The following is a 22,398-nucleotide window of genomic DNA, read 5'->3' on the forward strand; positions in this document are numbered from 1 at the left end:
GTGCATACTCTGCTGCTTGTTGGCCCAGTGTCTCACTGCTCTGTAGCCTGCGTCTGTCATCGGTCTCTCTCCCAGTGTAGCAACAAGGGATCAAGGTTTCATTCTGTCATTTTGACAAGGTGAGAAGCCAGTGCACAGTTTGCAGCACAGGGATATGTGAGGTGTGAACCAGGAGGGCTCATCTGAGGTTTGTGTGTTGACTGTACTGAACCACAGTACCAGTAGTAAACAGGTGTGGAGTGAGGAGGAAGAGGTCTTCATCTTATGCAATGCTGATGTCAGATGATGAGGTGGAGTTAAACAAATTGAAACCATACAGTTACATCAGTCTTTCTGTCTGTGTAAAGCCGGTGTATATTGGGTTAAATACTCAAGTTATCGACAATGAATTATACAAGACAGTAAGCAGAATGAAATGGTAGTTGAGAGTGAGGAGAGACATTCAGCAAAGTGTTAGAGCCAGTAATCTTTCCTCTCCTCAGATCTCCTGCTTGTGTGCTGTGACAAAGCCTCTTGCAGCAGCACCTTTGTATAATACATTCTACACAGTCAGAATAACTACGCAAACTACATAATATGTATTTGGAAGTGGACAATATGCCAAAAAAATGTGTATTACGATCTTCTTGGAGCCATATTACGATTTTGAGTTTGTCATGATTCATGTTGGTATCTTTATGTTGTGTGAAGAGTCATCTGCTTCTTCTGAAAGTTGGTTAAATCCATCTGTCACTCACTTTTATTGCTGAGGCTGACGAATAGGAGAAGGGAGCGGAGTATAGCTGCATTCAAGAGAAAATTAGTGAATCACAATAGGTCGATATTACCAAAATAACATATTCTGTCACTGGATCGCACAGCCCTATATGTATTTGATTTGATTTGAATTAATGATTTAATTTGGACACATCTTACCGCAACCATACCAAAAGCAATAGGGTTACATTAGCAATAAGTTGTAACTCTCCTGGTGACTACATTTCTCCACAAAGGCAAATGAAATTGCACTGATGTAAAAGTTGAGTGGATGTGACAGTAATCTTGGGTATACAGCAGCTTATTGTACAGTACAGTGATGTCTCCAATCTGGTCTTAGCACCGGTCGCACCACGAGCTTCCATCACATTACTGCAGCCGCCTGGAATTCACCCCGTCTGGGCAAAAAGGGTAAAAACACAGGGGCAGCATGGGAGGAGGGGGAAGTCTGCTCAGGGTGGAGGGGACCGAGGAGGGGGAGTTACAAAAACAAAACCCGAATTTAAAAACAAAATTTACCACTGAGGCAAAACAACAGCGCTAGAAAACGTCAGCGGGTGAGCAAAGGAGAAGAAGAGGAGAAGGCGGGAGAAAAAAAAGTTTAGGATCCGAGCCGCAATTGGACGGAACGCACGAGGCCCCGCCCATTCTGCACCCTCTCCTGCCCTAACACAACAGAATCCCCCACAAGCCCAGCCACATCAGGAACGGCTGGCTACATTATAGCTGCCATTATCGTGTCTCAAGTCATAACAGCCCGAGAACACCCACCACGACTGCTGCGCAACGGGCGGGGGAGGGGCGAGGGAGAGGACGCAGGAATGAGCCCACAGAGAGAGAGAGAGAAAGAAAGAAAGAAAGGGAGGAAGGGAGAGGAAAAGCTGGAAAGAGTTCTACACTAAGAAACATGTACACTTTTTCTATTTTTTTTTTTATTAAAGTTGTCCAATTTCAGAAATAAATCACATTTTCAGATAAGAATTGAGATTACATGTGCGAGATATGTTTAAAAGTTGGATTCTGTTCAGAGTGTTCATTGTCCAGGAGCAATAACATTTGATAGATTAGTGAAATTTTGAATGCTAAACTAATACAGGAAACCCGTGCATTTCTAAACTACAGGTACAACCAGACGTTTCTATAAAAAGGATATTTTTACAGAGGACTTTCTATTTTCTACAAATTACAGCCTTTGCGATTTGACAATTGTGTCGACTCAAATTGTGATTTTGATTTTGACAGAATGTGCAGCCCAAGTTTTTAAATAGAACTTTTAGGCAAATATTTGTGCCCCTTGAACGTGTTTGATATAATTTTCTTCCTAACATTGTCACTTGCTTTCTCATTTTTTTGACTAAAGAACAAACCACGTAGAATAAAAGTGTCAAATTTGTGCAAATCAAAACACAGATCATTTTCAGTACCTAATGCATCCATGGGTTTCAGTGCGATAGATAAACGTTGGAATGGTCAAAAGTCCGTAATATGGCCCCTAAAACATTCTTTTTACATGAAGTGTTCTGATATACATTACTTGGGTCGTAAGTTTTCCCAGTGTACTTTAAGAATTGTTCTCGGCACACCCTGACTATAGTGCACTCTGGAGTCCAGCGCTGCATTGGTCACTCCTAAATGAAGTTATGAAGAGGCTGGGTGGCTCCGGTGGGAGTGGGGGGTTACATGTTTGAGCCGAGTTTAATGTTACACTGGGAAGAGAGAGAGGGAAAGACAGAGGAGGAGAGAGAGAAAGAAAGAGAGGAGCAGATCCCAGACCAGCCGTATTGCCTGACATGAGCAGTGACCTGTGGAAAAGTCTGCCCCCCTGGAGACCCCAGCGCACAGAGCAGAAGAAGTGATGCTTTATGGGAATGTCACAAATGGCCAAACCGCATCACAACTCAACAATGTTTGTCTTTGTGTAACGCCAACACAAACTTATCACCTAAGCAGTGAGTTTGGGCCAGTAAAGACGCCAGAGAATGATGAGTCTATGTGAAATCCGTGAAGCAAAACTATATAAATAAGAACATGCATTTGATCCTGTTTCAAGTGATTCGTTTAGGTCTGTCACTGTAAGTACTATTTTGTAGAGCTGCGACGATTAATAAACTGAATGTGGTTAGTGCACCGTGAAAGATAATCATAGTCGTATTTTGCTAATGGTAATCATTATCTTGACTATACAGACACTAAAACAAATATGAAAAGACTTTTTATAGCAAAGACAGCGGCATGAATAACTAAAAATGTCAAAAGGATTAAACAACTTTCATCAATACACTTTTAAAAGTCTCAGTGAACACTAGAAATAATGTTTTAACTATTTGACTAATCAAAAAAATAAATGCTGACATGTTGAATGCTGAAATAATTGTCAGTCCTATTATTTTGGTCCAAATATCAGAGATGGACAATATTATTTTGGGTCAGTATTTATTGTTTGCCTTTTATTTACACTAGTGGGAAACTGGTTAACGTGTATTGTAGATTGTACAAAAATCTACATATGCATGATTCATTTTAAATAAAAAACATACATTTGGGCTTAATTAATTGTGCTATTTATTCCTTGCAGCTTGTGTTATTTTCAATATGCAAAAGAAACAAATATAAAATCTGTTAACTGGACAAAACACTGTAGGAGTGTCTAGTTGACAGATTTTATATATTTTTTCTTTTGCTATGGATCAGAGCTACTAAGGGATTACACAGATATGATTTCAATATGATTAATTAAAAAAAAAAAAAGGTTTACTCTGGGATTATCATCGCTCTAGAAATGAGTGTCTAGTGTCATTTGTATAAAGTCAATATTACAGTTTTTATCTCAATATTTTTGCACCTATATTGACATGATCGTAGTTAGGCCTTGATGAATTCTTAACAGATCAGCGCTGATTTTATTTTGTAAGTATCTCACTCCTTATTTAAATTAAAAATGTAATTTAAAGTCAAAGGTTTCATGTCTGACAGAGCATATATAATATACTTAGGGGAAGTAATTTTATTTATTGGTGGTTTGAGATTTGGGTTTTGTAAGTAAGCTAAGCCTGGATGGAAACTTATGGAGCTAGACCACAGTCAGACGTGTTTAAGAGTCCGGCGATTCCAGTAGATTTTTCCAAGGCCTTTCTTTTGCTTATAACTGTTCCGTGTTGTGTTAGTCACTTTAAATGTGCCCTCAGATTTCAGATAATTGTATGATAGATTTGATAAAACTTGCTTTGAATAATACAATAAAGTCAAGAGAAAATTTTATTGTGCATGCATCACGCACAAAAAAGGAAGAAAAGAAGTAGACATATTGGTACTTTTTGCAGTTACTGACAGTATCGCTGTGGCTACAACTCATACTTGTACTTAGATTTTTTTTTTTTTTTTTACTTGAATCCATATGTTGATATTGTTTTGCATTATATTTATGTGGCAAAAATACTTGAGCAGACAAATAATGAAGAAATGTTGGGTTTTTTTTTGCTTGTTTTTTCTATATAGACTTAACTGCACTACCCTCTCTTCTCTTTTTACTGTTGCAAAAGTACTGCACTTAATAGTAAGTTCAGAGTGTCAAGACGTCCCATATACATCCCTGGACTCTGTTCCCTGCCCTGCCCTGGTCCTCACTGGGGCAGAGCGGGCTTGTTTAGTTAGCCATGTGATTTATGACCTTGGGGTTTTTAATTTGCTGTTACACTGGTCCTCTCAAAGCCAGCACCACAAAAATACACCAGGGACCAGGCTGCCTTGGAGTTTCTCACCAAATATTGACCTAAAATAGCACTATGCCACTACACCTGTGTCAGTGGGCTGAGCAGCCTACACACTAGTGGTCATACAAATGTACATGTTACTTGTACTGCGAAAGGGGGCGTTAGGTAATACAGACCTTAATGGCCAGTTTGTTAAAAGAAACAACACACTTATTTTGCGTTTCTTCAACTCAATGTAGTTTTAATATAGCCGACATAGACCAACTTTTATTGCTGGGTTGGATAGCATTTGTTTAATCAAAAGTTCAAAAGAAATTCACTTCTAAAGCTAAGAAATTGCGTCACCGTTTCTACATTTCTGAGCTGCGGCTAATAGAGACAGTTGCACATGCTGACAGACATTTCACTTTATAATGTTTCCAGTGCACACATAGTTAGTTACACCTTTACACAAACTCAGTCAGTCCTGGGCCTGCAGAAGCTGAGATTTTAAGACCAAGTACGCATTTAAACAGCCTCATATACATACTTTCTCTTACATGTACACACTCCCACTGCTTTTTATTCACCATCTAGTACAGTTCCACTCGTTCTTTCGGTGTTGCAAACTAGGTGGCCGTTGCCCTGTTGTGTTGCCCCCTGGTGAGACTGACAGGTGCATCAAGATCTTTGTACATGTGCAAAGAGCCAACCCTCCTTTTTGGGATTTATTAGTCCGAGGCAGCTGAGGTGTGGACTCTATTTAGCACTTCCTGGTGATTAATGCACACATTGCTAAAGCTAGCTCTGAATGTGTACAATTAGCCTGAGACTGCCCCTGTCATTTTGCTACTCGCTAACTTTACGTACCAAATCCCTGTGGTGGCCTGTGGGCTTAAATAGGTCCCCACTGCCCTTTTAACACTTGTGCTACTGCATAACAGTCATGGCAGCCGCTCCAGCAGACCACAGGGCTTTCATCTTCTCCACACCAGCGCTCAGTTTGGAGATAGACATTTGTCACATGAACAGTAGCTATGAGGGACTATCATTGGATATGCACACTGAGCTCTGGCTTTAAGGCTGGACATATTCTTATCAGCTTGAAATTTAAAAGGATAATAATTCAGAAAGCTATGGCAAAAAAATTAAGTCAAGTGGAATTTTTTAGAATGAAAAAATCTGCTTCTTTAAAACTGGCAAAGCTTTTTTCATGAGATACGTAGTGTTTTCAGTCTAAGTCAGTCATGCCCAAACTGTGGCCCGGGGACCAAATGCGGCCCTCAGACTAGTTTTTTTTGTCCCTCAAGCTTCCAGGTGAATTGCCCCATATTACTTTAAACCATACTTTTTTACTGTACATTTCTGAAAATGTACTTTAACAAGCCCATACCAAATATTTAATGTGTCCCACTGAGGATATAAGTATGAACAAAGGTCTAGTGTTTCAGTCTAACTTGTAATAATAACACAGATTTGAAGTATTCACTGTACTGGCGACGAGTCTATGGCCCTCAATCGGCCCTCAGCTTTGTCTGTGTTTTATATGTGGCCCTTAATGAGAAAAGTTTGGACATCTCTGGTCTAAGTGAACCTAAGTTGACTGAAGTTAACCTTATTTTTCTATGGATTTACTTTACGAAATCTATGGATTTCGTAAAGTCTATGAATTTCGTAAAGTCTTCAAAAAAACTCAAAATCGTGTCATAAAAGCAATGCGTTCTATCACTGCGTTGATGAAGTTATGAGTTATGAGCATTAGCACTGAATGGAAGTGCTGAAAAAGACAGAGTTCTTCTATCTCCATAAAGGAAAAATCTGATAATGCGTTTTTGTTAATGGCTGCCAACTATTTAGCTCAACCGCCAACACAGCAACTCAATGGTCCTTAAAGTCTCAAGAAGTAGTTTTTATTGTCAATAGTTAAGTTTAAAGAGACAAATGTAGAGTACAGATAGACAGATAAGGTTTTAACATGAATACGTGCTATCTTAGGCCGATCAGACCTTTAGCCACAAATATGGGGGTAGATTTTGTTTTAGGATTACTTTAGCCTATGTGGAAAATGTCTGAATAAAACGAAATAAACTGAACAGACGCTGAACAGTTTCGTAAATGATGGTGCGTATAATTTAAATGCCATGACAAAAGAAGTAGTGTTAAAATACCAATGATTTTTCAATAATAAATAAAAAATATATTGGTTTAAATTGGAATAATTGGGATCTGTGCCACTATAACAACATTTATCAACATATTTTCTAAATGACACACGTTTACTAGTGTACTTTTCACTACAATAGTACAAGTATCGTAGTTATGAGTATAATTCAGGCCATTACATGTTACCATTACTCAGTCTTATTAACAGCTGGACTGATGTGGTGGGGCGTAATGAGCAGGTGTTTGTGCTCCTAATGTCTCTGCTCCAATTACTACACACAGGCCGTAGTGTTGAAAGAAAGCCCCCTTAATATGACCGTGCTACAAAAGACACCTCTGTTACCTTGTCTTTTGACTTTTACTCAGAAATTTCAGCTTTAAGGTTGATCTCCTCTTTTTTCGCACATCAATAGTCACTTTTGAGGATCTGGTGGTCCTGCAGGTTTTCTGTCAGCAGCAATTGTGCACTATAATAATCACAGACGTAACTATATGTAAACCTTGAAGCCACCTGTTGTATGCTGTTTAGCTTTTCCATCTTTACTTTTAATGGACCATTTTTACTATGTGTGGGATTGACTGTTATTTTTTCCTATAAGCATTGGATTAGTAATATACATAGACCAGCTAAGAATGTCTCCAACCTCTCTCAGATTGCTTGTTCTACCCTTGAACTGTTTTGCTTGGTTTGCGTTGGTCTGTTATTAAAGTCCAATGTGCTCTTTTTGCCCAGCCACAATTGTTTTTGTGTCTTTGGTGTATTCCTTCTCATTGCTTCTAAGTTTTTGTTCAGCAGGGCAGGGTTTGTTTGGTTTTGCTCTAACAGCGTCCCTTTTCTGTGCACTTCAGGTCCGGGGTGACTGTGAGGGGAGTGCCGGTCTTGGGGTTCTGATGCCAGTGGACATGCAGCCGCACCAGGGGCTGTATCAGTACGAGAGCTCAGCCAACCAGCCCACCAGAGGGTAAGACGTCGCTCAACACATGCTCTGGCAACGCTTATGTATTTCTAGGTTTCATGAGTGATTTATGAAGGACAACAATTACAGAAAGTTTAAAAGTTAAGACACTTTTCTCAAAATCTGTTCACTCCATTTTATACAGGTGTACTTTGCATGGTTATGGGCGATAGGTGCAGCCCAAATTTATACACTGATGATGAAAAATGCAGCCTAAAGTAACTACGGCTTTCTACCCTGTTCTATATGATACTTTATTTAGTTCAACCATTTAAAGGGTAATTTTAGCTAATCTCTCCCCAAAACCATGTCAAACCCAAACTCCTATTTTCTAGTTGTATTAGTTGTATTGTGGACATAGTTCTGCCCTTTGCTCCGCCCCCGTCCGCCCCCGGCCCGCCCCTTTGCCACCCAGGTTGTGGGGTGGACTCGGCCTCTCTCTGACAGCTGCTAATTACAGGCTGACCAGGCCCCGCTGCGCTCTGCATGACTGCCCCGTGCTGTGCTCAGGTTACCCACAACCACCGACGCACTACACGGCTTCCACCAGGACAGGCCCAATGGTGGAGGGAGGAAGAGCAGGCAGGCAGAAGGGATGAATGAGAACAGTGTGAGTGGGAGGGGGCTCAACTCAGGGGGAATCATGGATTAGGGAGGACAGATTAAGCTCCTGTGTGGAATACACGTTGAGCTGAATGGTGTAAAGAAGTGAAAGGAAGACTTAGGAGCTACTGCACAGTTGTGTTATTTGGAATGGCTGCATAAAAAGAGTCTCAAATCTGCAGCTAAAACCAATGACAGGTATGACTGTCAGAAAATGTGTTCAAATTAGGCAAGAAGTTTGAGTGAAACTGCCCTGCTGTAGGTTGAAGAGGAAACCTCAAAGAGCATACAGAGGCCATCAATATAAGACTTTCTTGCCATCTAGTGGTAAAACATATGCATTACAACAACATAATGTAAATATGAGTTACTTTCCAGATGCTATATATATGCTGTGTCTTCTCTGTAGTCTAGTCCCATCAGATCAGTACTCTGAAGTGTCGCCGATGCGTGCTCCACCCCAGAACGGCCCGCCCCAAGACTGCCACACTATGTTCAACCCCATGACTCCCAGTATGACGCATGGCTCAGCACCAGGACAAGGATTTGGTCCCTGCATAGATCCATACATGAGACCCCCTCAAGCCCCACCTCCACATAATATGATGGGTCACCGGGGGATGCCACCACCAGAGAGTGAGTCATCCTCTCACTGCTTATATTGGTCTGCACCACAGCCTACCTGAATATTGCCTGTTTAACTGTGTTATTGCTGCTTTGTCTTTCAGGTGGCAATAGCACCCCCTACTGTAACCAAAATAACATGATGTCCTCCCATCACAACTTCTGTCAGCTGCCCCCTGGCTCGGACCCTAATGGTGGAGATGGTAGGAGAAGTTCTGTGTTTCATAATACACATGTTTGCTGTTGTTTTTGTTCATGTTATTTCTCTGTGTGTTGTTTAGGGTCACGGTACTCCACACCTCGCTCCATGCTGAAGCTGGGTAAGAAGAGAGCCTTGTCCATCTCTCCTCTGTCTGACGCCAGTGTGGATCTACAGACTGTGATCCGAACCTCACCCAACTCTTTGGTGGCCTTCGTCAATTCACGCTGCAACACCAATGGATCCAGTTCTTATGGGCATCTATCTGTGAGCGCCATGAGGTAAGCAATAAGGCGATATCATTATATTAGGATACAACTGTGTAATTATAACTCTTGGCAATCACAGGTTAAATGAAAGATGTTTAAATGCAAATATTTATTCATTAGCAATGGTTAATTATAAGTTCAAGTTTTCTTTATTAAGTCATATAAACTATTGCAACTTTACCAATACAATCCTTGTGAACACTATGCACAAATATTATCTTGTTTAAGCAACATCCACATTATCTGTCGTTCTTGGTAGAGTCTTTTTAGCTTGTGTCTTAAAATAATAAAAAATGTAAACAATTATTTGCATCCACAACATCATTGACTCATCCCAATTTCCTTCTTCACGTAAAATTTGATTCACCATTTTAATATATTGTTTGATTCTGATTGTTCTTCCTCACAGTCCATCCCTCAACTACAACAACAACATGAACTGCCAGTCGCGTCAGCACAGCTCCCTTTATGGAGGAGGTGGTGTGACACCTTTGGGTGGGCACACACCAGGACCATGTCAAGCTTCCCGTTTACCCCCCCATAATCCCCGGCTGCATGCTCCCCCCAAGCACGGACATGTAAGACCACTCACACATGTAAGACTTCTGCTCAAGACGGCTCAAAGAGGAGCATCGGGTGTGTGTCTGTACAGGCTGATTTGTAATGATTGTCTTTTGTAGCTAAAGACTGAGCCAGGCCTGGGAAGTGGGATGGATGGTATTAATGTGAAGAGCTTGGAGGAGCGGTCAGACGGAGATGTGGCCAGTCCCTCCTCCACTGGTACTCAGGTAAATGAATAATGTAATATTTCAGGCCTATAGTTCTTTGAGTACACCTGCTAAAATCATTTAAACTCTTAATTTTTCTCTTGTTAATCTTAATTATGTTTGTAAACTCCATGTTTCAGGATCCTCTTCTTGGTCTCCTGGATGGTAGAGATGATCTGGACAAAGAGGATGGGAAGCCTGAACCAGAAGCTGTCTACGAAACCAACTGTCGCTGGGAAAGTTGCAACAAGGAGTTTGACACCCAGGACCAGCTTGTCCATGTATGTTCTTAAATATGTATTATCTATTTTAAACCAATAACATCATGTAAAGTATACCAGTCTGACATGACACTGTGAACTACTACAGCATATCAACAACGAGCACATCCACGGAGAGAAGAAGGAGTTTGTGTGTCACTGGCAGGAGTGTTCCCGGGAGCAGAGGCCGTTCAAAGCGCAGTACATGCTGGTGGTTCACATGCGCCGGCACACGGGAGAGAAGCCCCATAAGTGCACTGTTAGTCTGTGTTTACTGTCTGTCTCAGCCCAGATCTGTCTGTTTGCACTGCAGCCCAGATACAGTACAAATACATGTCAAAGTTCTGAAGGGATGCGGTCCTATCAAATGTCACATATGACTGCACAGTAAGATAAGGCAGTGGAGATATTCATGTGTAACAGCTAGTGAAGTGCAGGTAGCCACAATAATACATAAAGTTTAGATATTAATGCTTAGTCTGGAATATTCAACAATATGGCATTTAACTTACATTCCTCCATAGAGACAAGCCATTCGGTCAGGATACAGTTTAGATCTGTGGAGATGTGATGCTGTTCACAGTTAGAATGTGTGTTTTAAGGTATTTTTGAGCTATAAAAATTCCAGAGGTTTACATACATCACATAAAAAGACACATACGCTTTTTTTTCTCACTGTCTGACATGAAATGAGACTAAACCTTTCTTGTTTTAGGGCAATTAAAATGACCAAAATTATTTCTATTTGCTAAATGCTAGAATAATTAGAGAAGGGTTTTTTTTAAAGACATTTTTTTATGACTTTCTTCAAAGTCAGAAGTTTACATACATTTTATTAGTATTTGGTACCATTGCCTTTAAACTGTATGACTTGGGTTCAACGTTTTGACTTCTACAAGCTTCTTACAGTAGATGGCAGGAATTTTGGCTCATTCCTCCAGACAGAACTGGTGTAACTGAGCCAAGTTTGTGGCCCGCCTTGCTCATACCTGCCTTTTCAGGTCTGCCTATACATTTTCAATAGGACTGAAATCAGAGCTTTGTGACGGCCACTCCAAAACACTGATTTTGTTATCCTTACACCACTTTCTAACCGATTTGGCAGTATTTTTAGCTCATTGTCCATTTGGAAGACCCATTTGCGCCCAAGCTTTAATTTCCTGGATGATGTCTTGAGATGTTGCTTCAGTATTTCCACATAATGCTCTTTCTATTTTGTGAAGTGCACCAGTTCGTCCTGCAGCAAAACAACCCCACAACATGATGCTACCACCCCGTATTTCACACTTGGGATGATGTTCTCAGGCTTGAAGGCTTCCCCCCTTTTCCTCCAAATGTAACAATGCTCATTATGGTCAAACAGTTCAATTTTTGTTAGGTCAAACCACCATAATATTAAGGTTTTTGTCCCTGTTTGCATTTGCAAACTGTAATCTGACTTTTTTATCTTTCTTTTGGAGTAATGGCTTCTTCCTGCAGAGTGGCCCTTCAGCCCATGTCGGTACAGTACTTGTTTAACTGTAGACTCTTTCCAGCTTCATCTAGCATCTTCACAAAGTCTTTTGCTTTTGTTCTTGGGTATACATATTTCGGACCAATTCACATTCATCTCTGGGACACAGAACCTGTCTCCTTCCTGAGCGGTGTGATGGCTGGACATTCCTATGGGGTTTATACTTACATATAATTGTTTGAACAGATGAACATGGCACCTTTAGGCATCTGGAAATTGCACCCAATGATGATCCAGACTTGTGCAAGTCCACTATTCTCTTCCTGATATCTTGACTTTCCCATGATGTTACACAAAGAAGCAGTGTGTTTCAGGTGTGCCTTCAAATACATCCAGAGGTGTGTCTCTAAGTAACTTAGATGTTGTCCGGTGCTTCATGTCATCATCATTAGTTTTTTTCCCAAATTGTTTAAATGCATAGTTATCTACTGTATGTAAACTTGATTTTGATGTTGAAGAAAGTAATGAAAAATTGTCTAAAAAATGTCATTATTTTGGCATTTAGCAAATACAAATAAATTTAGTAATCCTAATTGACCTAAAATAAGAAAAGTTTAGTCTGATTTCATGTCAAACAGTGAGAAAAAAAAAGCTTGTGTGTTTTTTTATGTAGTGTATGTGAACTTCTGGTTTCAACTGTGTCAAGCTATGCCAAAACTATACTACAACTACAGCTGTGACTGTTCTAGTTTGTTAATGTTTATGGTATGTTGTGTTAATATTCTTCTGTAGTTTGAGGGATGCAACAAGGCATACTCTCGTCTGGAAAACCTGAAAACTCACTTGCGCTCTCACACCGGAGAAAAACCATATGTGTGTGAACATGAAGGATGCAATAAAGCCTTTTCCAATGCCTCTGACCGGGCCAAGCATCAAAACAGGACCCACTCTAATGAGGTATAGATCAGAACAATGAACACAATGCAGTACATGGCAATAGATGTCATACGTATTACATAATTTTGTATTTTTACAGAAACCATATGTGTGCAAGATCCCTGGCTGCACTAAACGCTACACAGACCCAAGCTCACTGCGTAAACATGTGAAAACCGTGCACGGCCCTGAGGCTCACATCACCAAGAAGCACAGAGGAGACACCGGCCCTCGTCCCCCTAACTCAGCTATGACTCCTGGTGGCCAGAACACAGAACTGCTGCTAGAGAAAGAGGAACCACGCAGGGATGACTGCAAACTGTTGGCTCCTGAAACTGCCCTTGTAAGTAAAATAAATAAATAAACATTTTAGTGTGGTATCTAAAAGTGTCTAGACCTTCATACAAAAATCACAAAGCTTTATTTTTGGGTGAAAAACCTAACCTTTGAACCTTATGCTTCTTTCAGAAATCACAGCCAAGTCCTGGAGGTCAATCTTCCTGCAGTAGTGAGCGGTCTCCACTAGGGAGCGGTAATAACAATGACAGTGGGGTAGAGATGAACCTGAATGCAGCAGGCAGCCTGGAGGACCTCACAGCGCTGGAAGATGGGGTGACAGGAGCAGGAGGGGAGCCAGGAAGTGTGGGGATGTCGGCACAAGCTCTGAAGAGGCTGGAGAACCTCAAGATTGACAAACTGAAGCAAATCCGAAGGCCAACTCCCCCCTCACGCTGCAACAATAACAAGCTGCCAGCCATTCCTGGTAAGTTTAAGTGTAAACTGGGGATAGAACAAGACACCCTGTTCCCTAAACACAAGATGAGACACAAAGGATTGGGTCCATCAGAATGGACCCATTTTGTCTTATATTTTTACATTTTCATTGTAGAACTGCTTTCTACAACTTTGACATCTCATTAGACGTAACTGACCAGTGCATGATCCTTTTTTGTCTCTGCCAAATGTATGCAAAAAAAAAAAAAGAATATAATTTTCCACATGTGTGCACAATCTTGTGTCAATTTTGTCTTGCGCAATCCTGTGGCACAAGATCTTGTGAGTCTGACAAAACAAAACTATCGATTTATTATAATTTGTTTTTTTATTCATTTGATGATTCAACAATAAATATGTTGCTGTAACTTTCTGCATTATTTACAACTGTATTTGCCAGTAACATTTTAAACAGTATTTTTATTTACCACAGGTGCTGGTGAGAACATGGGGATTTGTGCACCATCTCCCCTCCTCTCAAACCGGCGGGTGATGGAGCTCTCCAGTCATGAGGTTGGTGGAGGCGCGTCCATGGGCTGCTCTTCTGACCGGCGAGGCAGTGGCACCAGCAGCCTCAGCTCCGCCTACACTGTGAGCCGCAGGTCCTCCATGGTGTCTCCGTACCTGTCCAGCCGGCGGTCCAGCGAGGTGTCCCAGATGGGAGGGGGCACGGCACACCTCACGGGCCCGGAGCAGAGCGCAGGAGGAGACGCGCTTTCCCCGGAAATTAATCGAAGAGGTCCTCCTTGTCCATCGGGTGGACTACCAGGATTAGCCAATTTCACCCCAGCTCAACAGTACAACCTGAAAGCCAAATACGCAGCAGCAACAGGTGGCCCCCCTCCCACTCCTCTACCCAACATGGAGCAGCCCGGGACGCCAGCAAGAAGAGCTGGCATGCTTGGTGACTATCAGGGGCAGCCTTTGCCTGCTTTCCTTCAACATGGTGGTCCAAGAAGGCACAGTGCTAACACAGAGTATGGTACTGGCATAATCTACCCTCACCAGGCTCCAGGGAACAACACCAGGAGGGCCAGTGATCCGGTTCGGTCTGCAGCAGACCCACAAGCCCTTCCTAAGCGCTTCAACAGCCTCACTAATGTGTCCCTGATGAGCCGGAGGAACGCTCTCCAGCACCGCGGCAACGACTCAAGCATGGGCAGACACATATACTCTCCTCGCCCGCCCAGCATTACTGAAAATGTTATGATGGAGTCTATGGGAATGGAGCATCACATGGGTCCTGAGAGGAATTACATGGGATACCAGCAACAGGGCCTTGGTGGTCCGGTGTCGAACCAGTTGTCACCGGGTCATGATCCTCTGGGCTGCACTGACCAGGGTTATAATCAGGGGCATTACCAGCAGGCCAGAGAGGTCTCATCCAACACCCTTCTCCAACAGGCAGAGTACGGGATGAGCAACTGTCAGCTCAGCCCATCAGGTCCTCATTATCCAGCTTTAGGCCAGGGAGGTGACACTGGTGCGGGGCCTTGGAGCCAGGACCAGAGAGGCATGCCTTATGCAGATCCCAGCATGCAGTCTCAGCCACACTACAACAACAATCAGCCTACCATGTACAACAGTGCAGAGGGCACTCACAAACTCACCATTAAACCAGAGCAGTTCCACCCCGGTATGGGGGCCGGGGAAGCTTGTCAGAGTGCAAAGCTCCAACAACAGCAGCGTATGCATTTACAGCCAGGCCAGAGCTACCCCACGGGACAGGCCATGATGAGAAACACCAACAACATGGGCTGTGATTTCCAAAACCAAAGCCCCTTTCCCAGTGGAGGCAGCATGAGCCTGGGTTGCGCTGGTAATGCACTTTCTGAGGGGCAAAGGTCAGAGACGCCTATGATGCAGGTAAAGGAGATGATGGTGAGGAACTATGTACAATCTCAGCAAGCTCTCATGTGGGAACAGCAGAATGAACACTCAATCAAAGGCCCTCCTCTCTCTGACAACATGGATATGAGTGGACAAATGATGCAGCACAGTCCACAGCACCAAAATCAGAATCTCTACCCTAATCAATCCTATCCTGCTTACTCCAACCAAAACATGGTCCTGAGTCCTCCAGCCCACAGCAGAGGTGCAATGACTCCTAAAGACCAGCAAATGGCAGGTCTCCAAGCTGCCTGCTACAATCAGGACATGGTCCCTAGGCCCCCCCCTGGCAGGAAGCCTCTGAGCCGCCAGAACAGCCTGTCCCAAATGGGAGGGGCATATCTAAACAGCCCACCCCACCTCAGCCCTGTCCACTCCACTTCCAGCCCAAGACGAGGAGTCCGACTTCCCCCAGTCCAACACCCACAGGGGCCTCAAAATGAGATGTTTTCTCCTACAAACAATAACATGTATTACTCGGGTCAGATTAGCATGGACATGGAGAAACATATAGACCCACAGAATGCTCCCCTCGCTCCTTTCTCTGAGCCTGGCCCCATGTCCAACACTTTAGAGAACCTGGACTTGGACAATGCTCGAATAGACTTCACCTCTATCATTGATGACACAGACTCTCCTTCATTCACCTCGGGGAACGCTGCCCCAGGACAGTTAGGCTCCTCCTCCCAGGCCTCATCCCGCCTCACGACCCCCCAGACCTCTGTGAGCCTGGCTGCAGGTTCAGGACTCTCCAACATGGCGGTGGGGGACATGACGTCGATGCTCACCTCACTGGCTGGAGAAAACAAATACCTGAACACAATGTCCTGAAGACTGTTACACTTTGTTTATATGTATCCACCAGCTGGACATGCTATGTAGTGTTGTCTTTTTCAGCTGATTTTACTATCTTTGGGTCAATACTTTGAATAGCCAATGATTCTGCACAATAATGGTACAACAATAATCATGTGTACTCAGTTTTTGGTTACCAGGGGTGTGTTAATAATCCCATTAGAAACCAAAGGTGCCTGACCAGTTTGCCTTGCTGTTTTGATAATTTTGGTACTTATAGTTGCCTTAATGTAAGACACAGAGCCTCATGCCTGACTCATGTTGAATTGTTGTTTACAGGCATTCCCACCACACTTGGCTTTGGAGCTACGAAGGACCTGTACATAGATTTTATATACATTATATCTGTTATAACATATTTGTGTGTCGTAAATGTACATGACATTGGGGCAGTAGATAATCATGCTCTGTGCTGTCATAAATGTTTAAAAGCTCTCCCAATGGAGCGTTTTAAAGCTGAGCTAAACATGTGCTTGTAGTAAGAGAGCTTTTCTCGGTGCTAGTAAATAATATTTTGTAATCATGTTTTGCTTATCACAGCAAGTCTTCACCAGAGGCATATCAGTATTTCCACAGTATGCACATTTACTTAGTATATTGTACACAGAGACACTCAGGACTTTTGTGGTCTGACGACATGTTTGTTCAAATTGCCTTCTCGAGACAAACCGATTGCACTCCATTTTTACTGTAAGCCTTTCTAGAGCAGCTTTGAATTTATATATTATATTTTTTTCTCTTTTATACAAAATTGAAATAGCTAAGGTACATACAAACGAGTAAATTCATATAGTAATAATTGGGCTGCTGACCTTTCCTCTACATTTTGTCATTCACACTCCTCTGCAGTGATAAATTGTAATAAAAAAGGTATCATTGTATTACCTTGTCAAACGTTTTTCCTTAATTCCGAAAAAGGACATGTATGGAAACTAATCCTTTGTCAGTTGTAGGAAATACTATGATTCCTTAGGTACTTTTATTGCTGCCTCATGGTGAATCCAACAAGAACAAAAACAGTATTTGTATTGTCATGCTGAGAGTTACAAAAGTATTATGACCTTTCTATTCGGACTGTTAGAGCCAACCAAAGACGCCTTATATGACTGAGGAATCGACACACAGGTGGAATTTAACACTAAACCTTAATAGGACATTGAACTTTGACTGACATTGCAGGTTTAGAATGTAAGAGATTTTGTATAAATGTTTTATAATAATGAACTTTATGGATGTTTCTTCTCTGTGTGTGTTTTATAACTGTCATCCTCCATTCGGACTTTTTGCTGGCAAAAGAATATCACCATAGTAACAAAAAGCTATCATGATAGCGTTAACTATACTAGAAAAGTGTTATATTTTATGTACAATTTTCTACATTTTTATACAAATGTCCTATATTTTACCAGTTTATGAATAAACATTTTCTGTTTGGATGCAAAACTAATAATATTTTTTATGTATTGTCTTTTGTAACTATTAATGCAATGACAGTGGTCTTCCAATAGAGTGCAGTGCAGCCTGGGGACAAGCAGGGCTAAATCTTTTTTTCTGCTCATAAATGGAAAAACATAATTATATTCCTGTACTTCTCATATGACAAAGGGTAATTAACATGTCGCTGAAAAGATAGGTCCAAAACATATGTTACCACATTCACCCGGGTAGCAGTATTAATTATACCCCCACAGTCTCATTAGGAAAGTTTGTTTTGGATGACCCATGTCTGTCACTTGTGTAGAGAATTGAATGAAGACTGAAATAGACTGTGGTTTCTCATGGTGACATAAGGCCCTGGACAAATTTTCTGGAGCGACTGTGGTCTGTTCTGGGGCCAGAAGTACTGTGGAAAGAATTGAATTATCAATACATCTTGATCCTCTGCTTCATAGACACATAACCCCCAATTTTGAAAAGCAAAGATATGTAAATAAATGAAAAACCAAATGTGTTGAACTTTTTCAATTTGACACAAAAAAGTTGAGAACCGAAGGAACAAGAAGCAGGAATAAACATTGACACTGAAAATTACAGTAAGATGTCCGTCTTGCTTCAAATCGTAAGGACTTTCAAAGATACTGCACTGAAAACATCATGATTTCAATTGACTTTAGTTTATTTTCAAAATGCTCCGCAGCTGTTTTTATTGTTGTTCCTGAATTTCCAAATGTTGCTGTAATCACGAACTGACAAAATATTTGTATGTTATTTTAGCATTATTTTTAAAATGGTAAGATGATGCCACTGGGTTTGATGATTTCACTCATCCACAGCCCCGTAACATGTTCCCTCTAAACTGCCCAGTATGTCTTCCTCCATTCACATGTTAAAATAACTAGTGGTGTGTGGTCACTAAAAGCTACCTGTCATTTATTCCGCCTAATTTAACATGCTCATAATGTGCCCTTCTTGTGCTTTTGTTGTATTTTTAAAATTGTTAAGTCATTACTTTTTACAGTGTTGGCTGCTTCGAGCTCCGGGGGCCCCAGACTATATTGGCGTTGTGGTGTTGTGGCATGGCACAGTCGGCTCGCGGCGGCCGCTCCAGCCTGGCACACCGCTGGGGTTGACTCATACGCTCCGAGCAGAAAAGGGAAGTTTTCTCCTGATGGACGGAGGCCGCAGGCTGCTACTCCAAACAATAGCAGTGACTCCACAGCAGGGTCAGTGGTGGGACTATGGCTGTGCTGTGTATGAGCTCACAATCACAGTTTGTTTAAATCCTGCTATTTATTACTTTTACGAAAAAAAGTAATAAATAGCTAGTTTTTTTTATGAAAAAACACTTATTGTTTTGATCCGAATCAAGAAGGTTGTCTTACGATGTCACTTCTGCAACTCGAGTAGAATAGACAAAGGGATGTATGATTTATGATGTATTCATGGGTTTCAGCTTGTTGGTATTTGCAATATTACGAGGACTTTTTCCTGTTCAAAAAATACAATATTTAATTAAATTGTTAACATATGTGGCAACTGTCCTGATCTTTTATCATTCTGAAACCCAGTGATAGAATTTACAACAATGAGCAGATGTTTGCATTGATACATATTTTATGATGAGAGTTGGACTGAAAGAAACTACCAAGATCATTTACAAAAATATAATGTGGCCACAGTGTTGCTTTACTTAATAATAGAATACAGTTGAATTAATTTATAAAGACAATGACTTATTTTTTTTTAATAAAAGTGACAACTGAAATTATCTAAATGAGTAGCTTTATTTTTAAATTGTGTGTCAATTATCATTTATCACTCACCAAAAGATTAATTTTCTGAATTACTGTCTAGAATATGTACTGGATTTGATTCTATATTAATCTCAGGTGATTTTAATATTTATGATGATAAACCCAATGACAAAAAATCTAAATCTTTTAGTGACTTGCTAGATGCATTTGAATTTATACAACATGTTTTGGTGCCCACTCACAATCAGGGTCTTACTCTGGACTTGACTCTTACAAAGAGCCTCAACCTGTCAATATATTTCCGGATCTCACTGTGTCAGATAATGTTTTGTATTTTCTATGATGTTTCAGTGTAGCCCCTAACATTTATTCACCGATACACTGTTTCTGCAAAATCCTTTATTGACCTTCACTGTAAAACTGTTAAAAACATCGCCCGAGTAGAGAACACTATATCTTCCACTGATACTCTCGCTAAAGAAATATTTTCAGATCTGGACTCAATTAGTAAAACAATTTCTAGAAAACAAAAGGCTCGCTAGCTTAATGATGAACACTTAAGAAAAACAAAAAGACAAGCTGAACGTAAATGGAGGAAAAAGAAACATACGCTCTAAATCCATCTTGGCATTTTTAAGGAGACTCGCATGAACTACCACAAATGTTTCTTTTACAATATAATAAACAATAATATTAATAATCCTAATGTATTGTTCCCCACTGTTCACAGACTCAATAATCCACCAGTTTCAACTCAACCTGCCGCCTTTCAATGAATCGGCAAAAAAATATTAGTAAAATTGCGACAGAGACAATATAAATGTATCTTATCCTGATGGTCATGAATGTTCCTCCTTCAATCCAAAGTTGTCCTCTAGTATGTCATATTTCTCCTTGGTGGATAAAGAGCAAATGAAGATGTTATTCTCAAACTGAAGCCCTCTACTTTCTGTCTCAATCCCCTCCCACCACTTTCTTTAAATCTATTTTTAGCTGTCTTCATTCACAAATATTCCACTTTATTAAAACATAAATAATTCTCTTCCATCTGGTGTTTTTCCCAGTGCTTTTAAAACTGCAGTGGTAAAATCCTTGTTGAAAAAATATATCCTGGACCCCTCAGTCATTGGCATTCAAATTTACTTTTCTTCAGCAAAATCCTACGAAAGTTATTCCTCAGTCACATCAGTAGTAGTTATAAACAAATGATCTTTTTGATGTTTTCCAGTCTGGTTTCAGAACATGTCCTAGCACCGAGACAGCACTGGTTTTGTTTTAAATGATTTTCAAACAAACATAGACTTGAAAAAAATATCCGTGTGCTTCTGGATCTCAGTTCACCATTTGATACTGTAGCTCATGGGACTAGATTTGTCCAAAAAAAGTGTGTGGGACTATCCAGGCCAGTCCTAAAATGAGAGTTTATGAGATACCTTGACTTGAAAACAGAGACATTTTTTGTTTCTTTTGGCCAATCAGATCCCATATATTTAACACGACCTGCGGTGTCCCACAAGGCTCCATTCTAGGTCTTTTGTTGTTCATCTTATACCTACTCCATCTAGGGCAAAACATAAACCAGCACAAATTACGTGATCATAAATATACAGATGATACACAAATCTTTATCCGTTATTCAACCGATGACATGAACCCCACTGGAACAATTACCAAGCGTATAAAAGATATTAACAATTGGATGAGCAATAATGAATAATAATAAAACGTAATATATTTTTATTGGACCTAAAGACAAAAGGCAAAAAGCACTCAAACAACCAGACCCTTTCAATATCACGCCAAAAGAATTTCTTAGAGATCTTGGCGTCATCATATGTGCAGATTTAAATTTAAACCATTTGTTTTGTTTTTTGTTGCTAAAAACAGAATTTATGCATTAGTTACAAACAGATTCGATTTTTGTTATAGCCTTTTTTCTGGTCTTACTCAAAAATCAATTTAAAAGTTGTAATTAATCCAAAATGCTGCTGCACATATTCTTACTCAGGTCAAAACTGATTCCCCAGTCTTAAAAAAAAAAAAAAAAAAAAACTCCATTAGCTTCTTTTTCAAGCTCGAACTGACTTCAAAATATTACTGCATGTTTGCAAAGGTCTAAATGATTTTGCTCCTCACTATTTTAATGAAGTACTTGTACCTTATCCCCAGTACAACTCTTAAATCCTCAACCAACAGCCGTCTCGTTGTGCGCTGTGTTCTGTCCAAATCTGGTGTGGCAGCGGTCTGTCACTGTGCTCCCCTCATGTGGAATACTCTACCTAATGATATTAAATCTGCACAAACAATCAGCTCTTTCAGAAGCAAACACTCATTATACTGTTTGTAAATGATTTTTGTGGTGAAAGTAGGCTGCTTTTATCATTTTTTAACGCACGTAGTTATATTTCTTATGTATATTTTGTCTGTAAAGCACATTGTCTTGCATTTTTTAACGAAATGTGCTCTATAAATACATGTACTTCTTCTTCTTCTATGTATAATATCTTGGATTAAAATCATGTAGGTACTTTTTAACTTGCTGACTAGGTAAAGTACTTCTTCTTCAAGTATTCAGCACTCATCTACCAAGCACAAATGTATAGTAGACGCATACTTCCAGATTGTTTTGTGGGTCAGTTGGAGAGGTACTACTAATTTCAGTCAAATGTGCTTTTATTTACTTAATGTTTTAGTAGTACTTTAGTTACACCTCTCAGCACGTTATTACTTCCAAACCCATCCAAATCCGATCTTAAACATGTGCTTGTTAGTGCTTTCCACATCTGTATCCCTTATCCTGTTTATATTGTCATAAAAGTGTGTGCGCAGAGGCCCCGCTACACGACACTATCTGCGTTTTTTAGTATAGCGTCACAAATGAAAATATCCAAATAAGACGGGGCACTTTTTTAGATGCAAACAAGTGGGCAGCATAATGACTTTTCCCTTTTCTTGTCCTGCCATTGAGGGTAAAGCCTTTCTCTCCCCTTTGTCACTTAGGTTGGCATAT

The 22,398-nt window shown here is 40.6% G+C and overlaps 1 protein-coding gene across 3 annotated transcripts in view; it reads left to right on the top strand.

The window, feature by feature from the left end:
- Positions 1-17,012, top strand: part of gli1 (GLI family zinc finger 1) — a 51,575-nt gene extending 34,563 nt beyond the window's left edge. For 2 of the 3 annotated variants that reach the window (XM_055221914.1, XM_055221915.1), the window contains exons 2-13: positions 7,458-7,570; positions 8,577-8,803; positions 8,896-8,994; positions 9,073-9,271; positions 9,669-9,855; positions 9,940-10,047; positions 10,167-10,307; positions 10,396-10,545; positions 12,532-12,696; positions 12,776-13,018; positions 13,144-13,438; positions 13,883-17,012. In XM_055221914.1, coding sequence (XP_055077889.1) covers positions 7,500-7,570; positions 8,577-8,803; positions 8,896-8,994; positions 9,073-9,271; positions 9,669-9,855; positions 9,940-10,047; positions 10,167-10,307; positions 10,396-10,545; positions 12,532-12,696; positions 12,776-13,018; positions 13,144-13,438; positions 13,883-16,170 — 4,173 coding nt within the window. In that variant the 5' untranslated portion in view covers positions 7,458-7,499 and the 3' untranslated portion in view covers positions 16,171-17,012. The remainder of the gene's footprint in view (positions 1-7,457; positions 7,571-8,576; positions 8,804-8,895; positions 8,995-9,072; positions 9,272-9,668; positions 9,856-9,939; positions 10,048-10,166; positions 10,308-10,395; positions 10,546-12,531; positions 12,697-12,775; positions 13,019-13,143; positions 13,439-13,882) is intronic. The other variant, XM_033966597.2, reaches the window with a different exon arrangement.
- Positions 17,013-22,398: the final 5,386 nt, after the last annotated feature.

The sequence above is a fragment of the Periophthalmus magnuspinnatus genome, chromosome 5 (genome assembly GCF_009829125.3).
Source record: "Periophthalmus magnuspinnatus isolate fPerMag1 chromosome 5, fPerMag1.2.pri, whole genome shotgun sequence".
In the NCBI taxonomy this organism is placed as follows: Eukaryota; Metazoa; Chordata; class Actinopteri; order Gobiiformes; family Gobiidae; genus Periophthalmus; species Periophthalmus magnuspinnatus.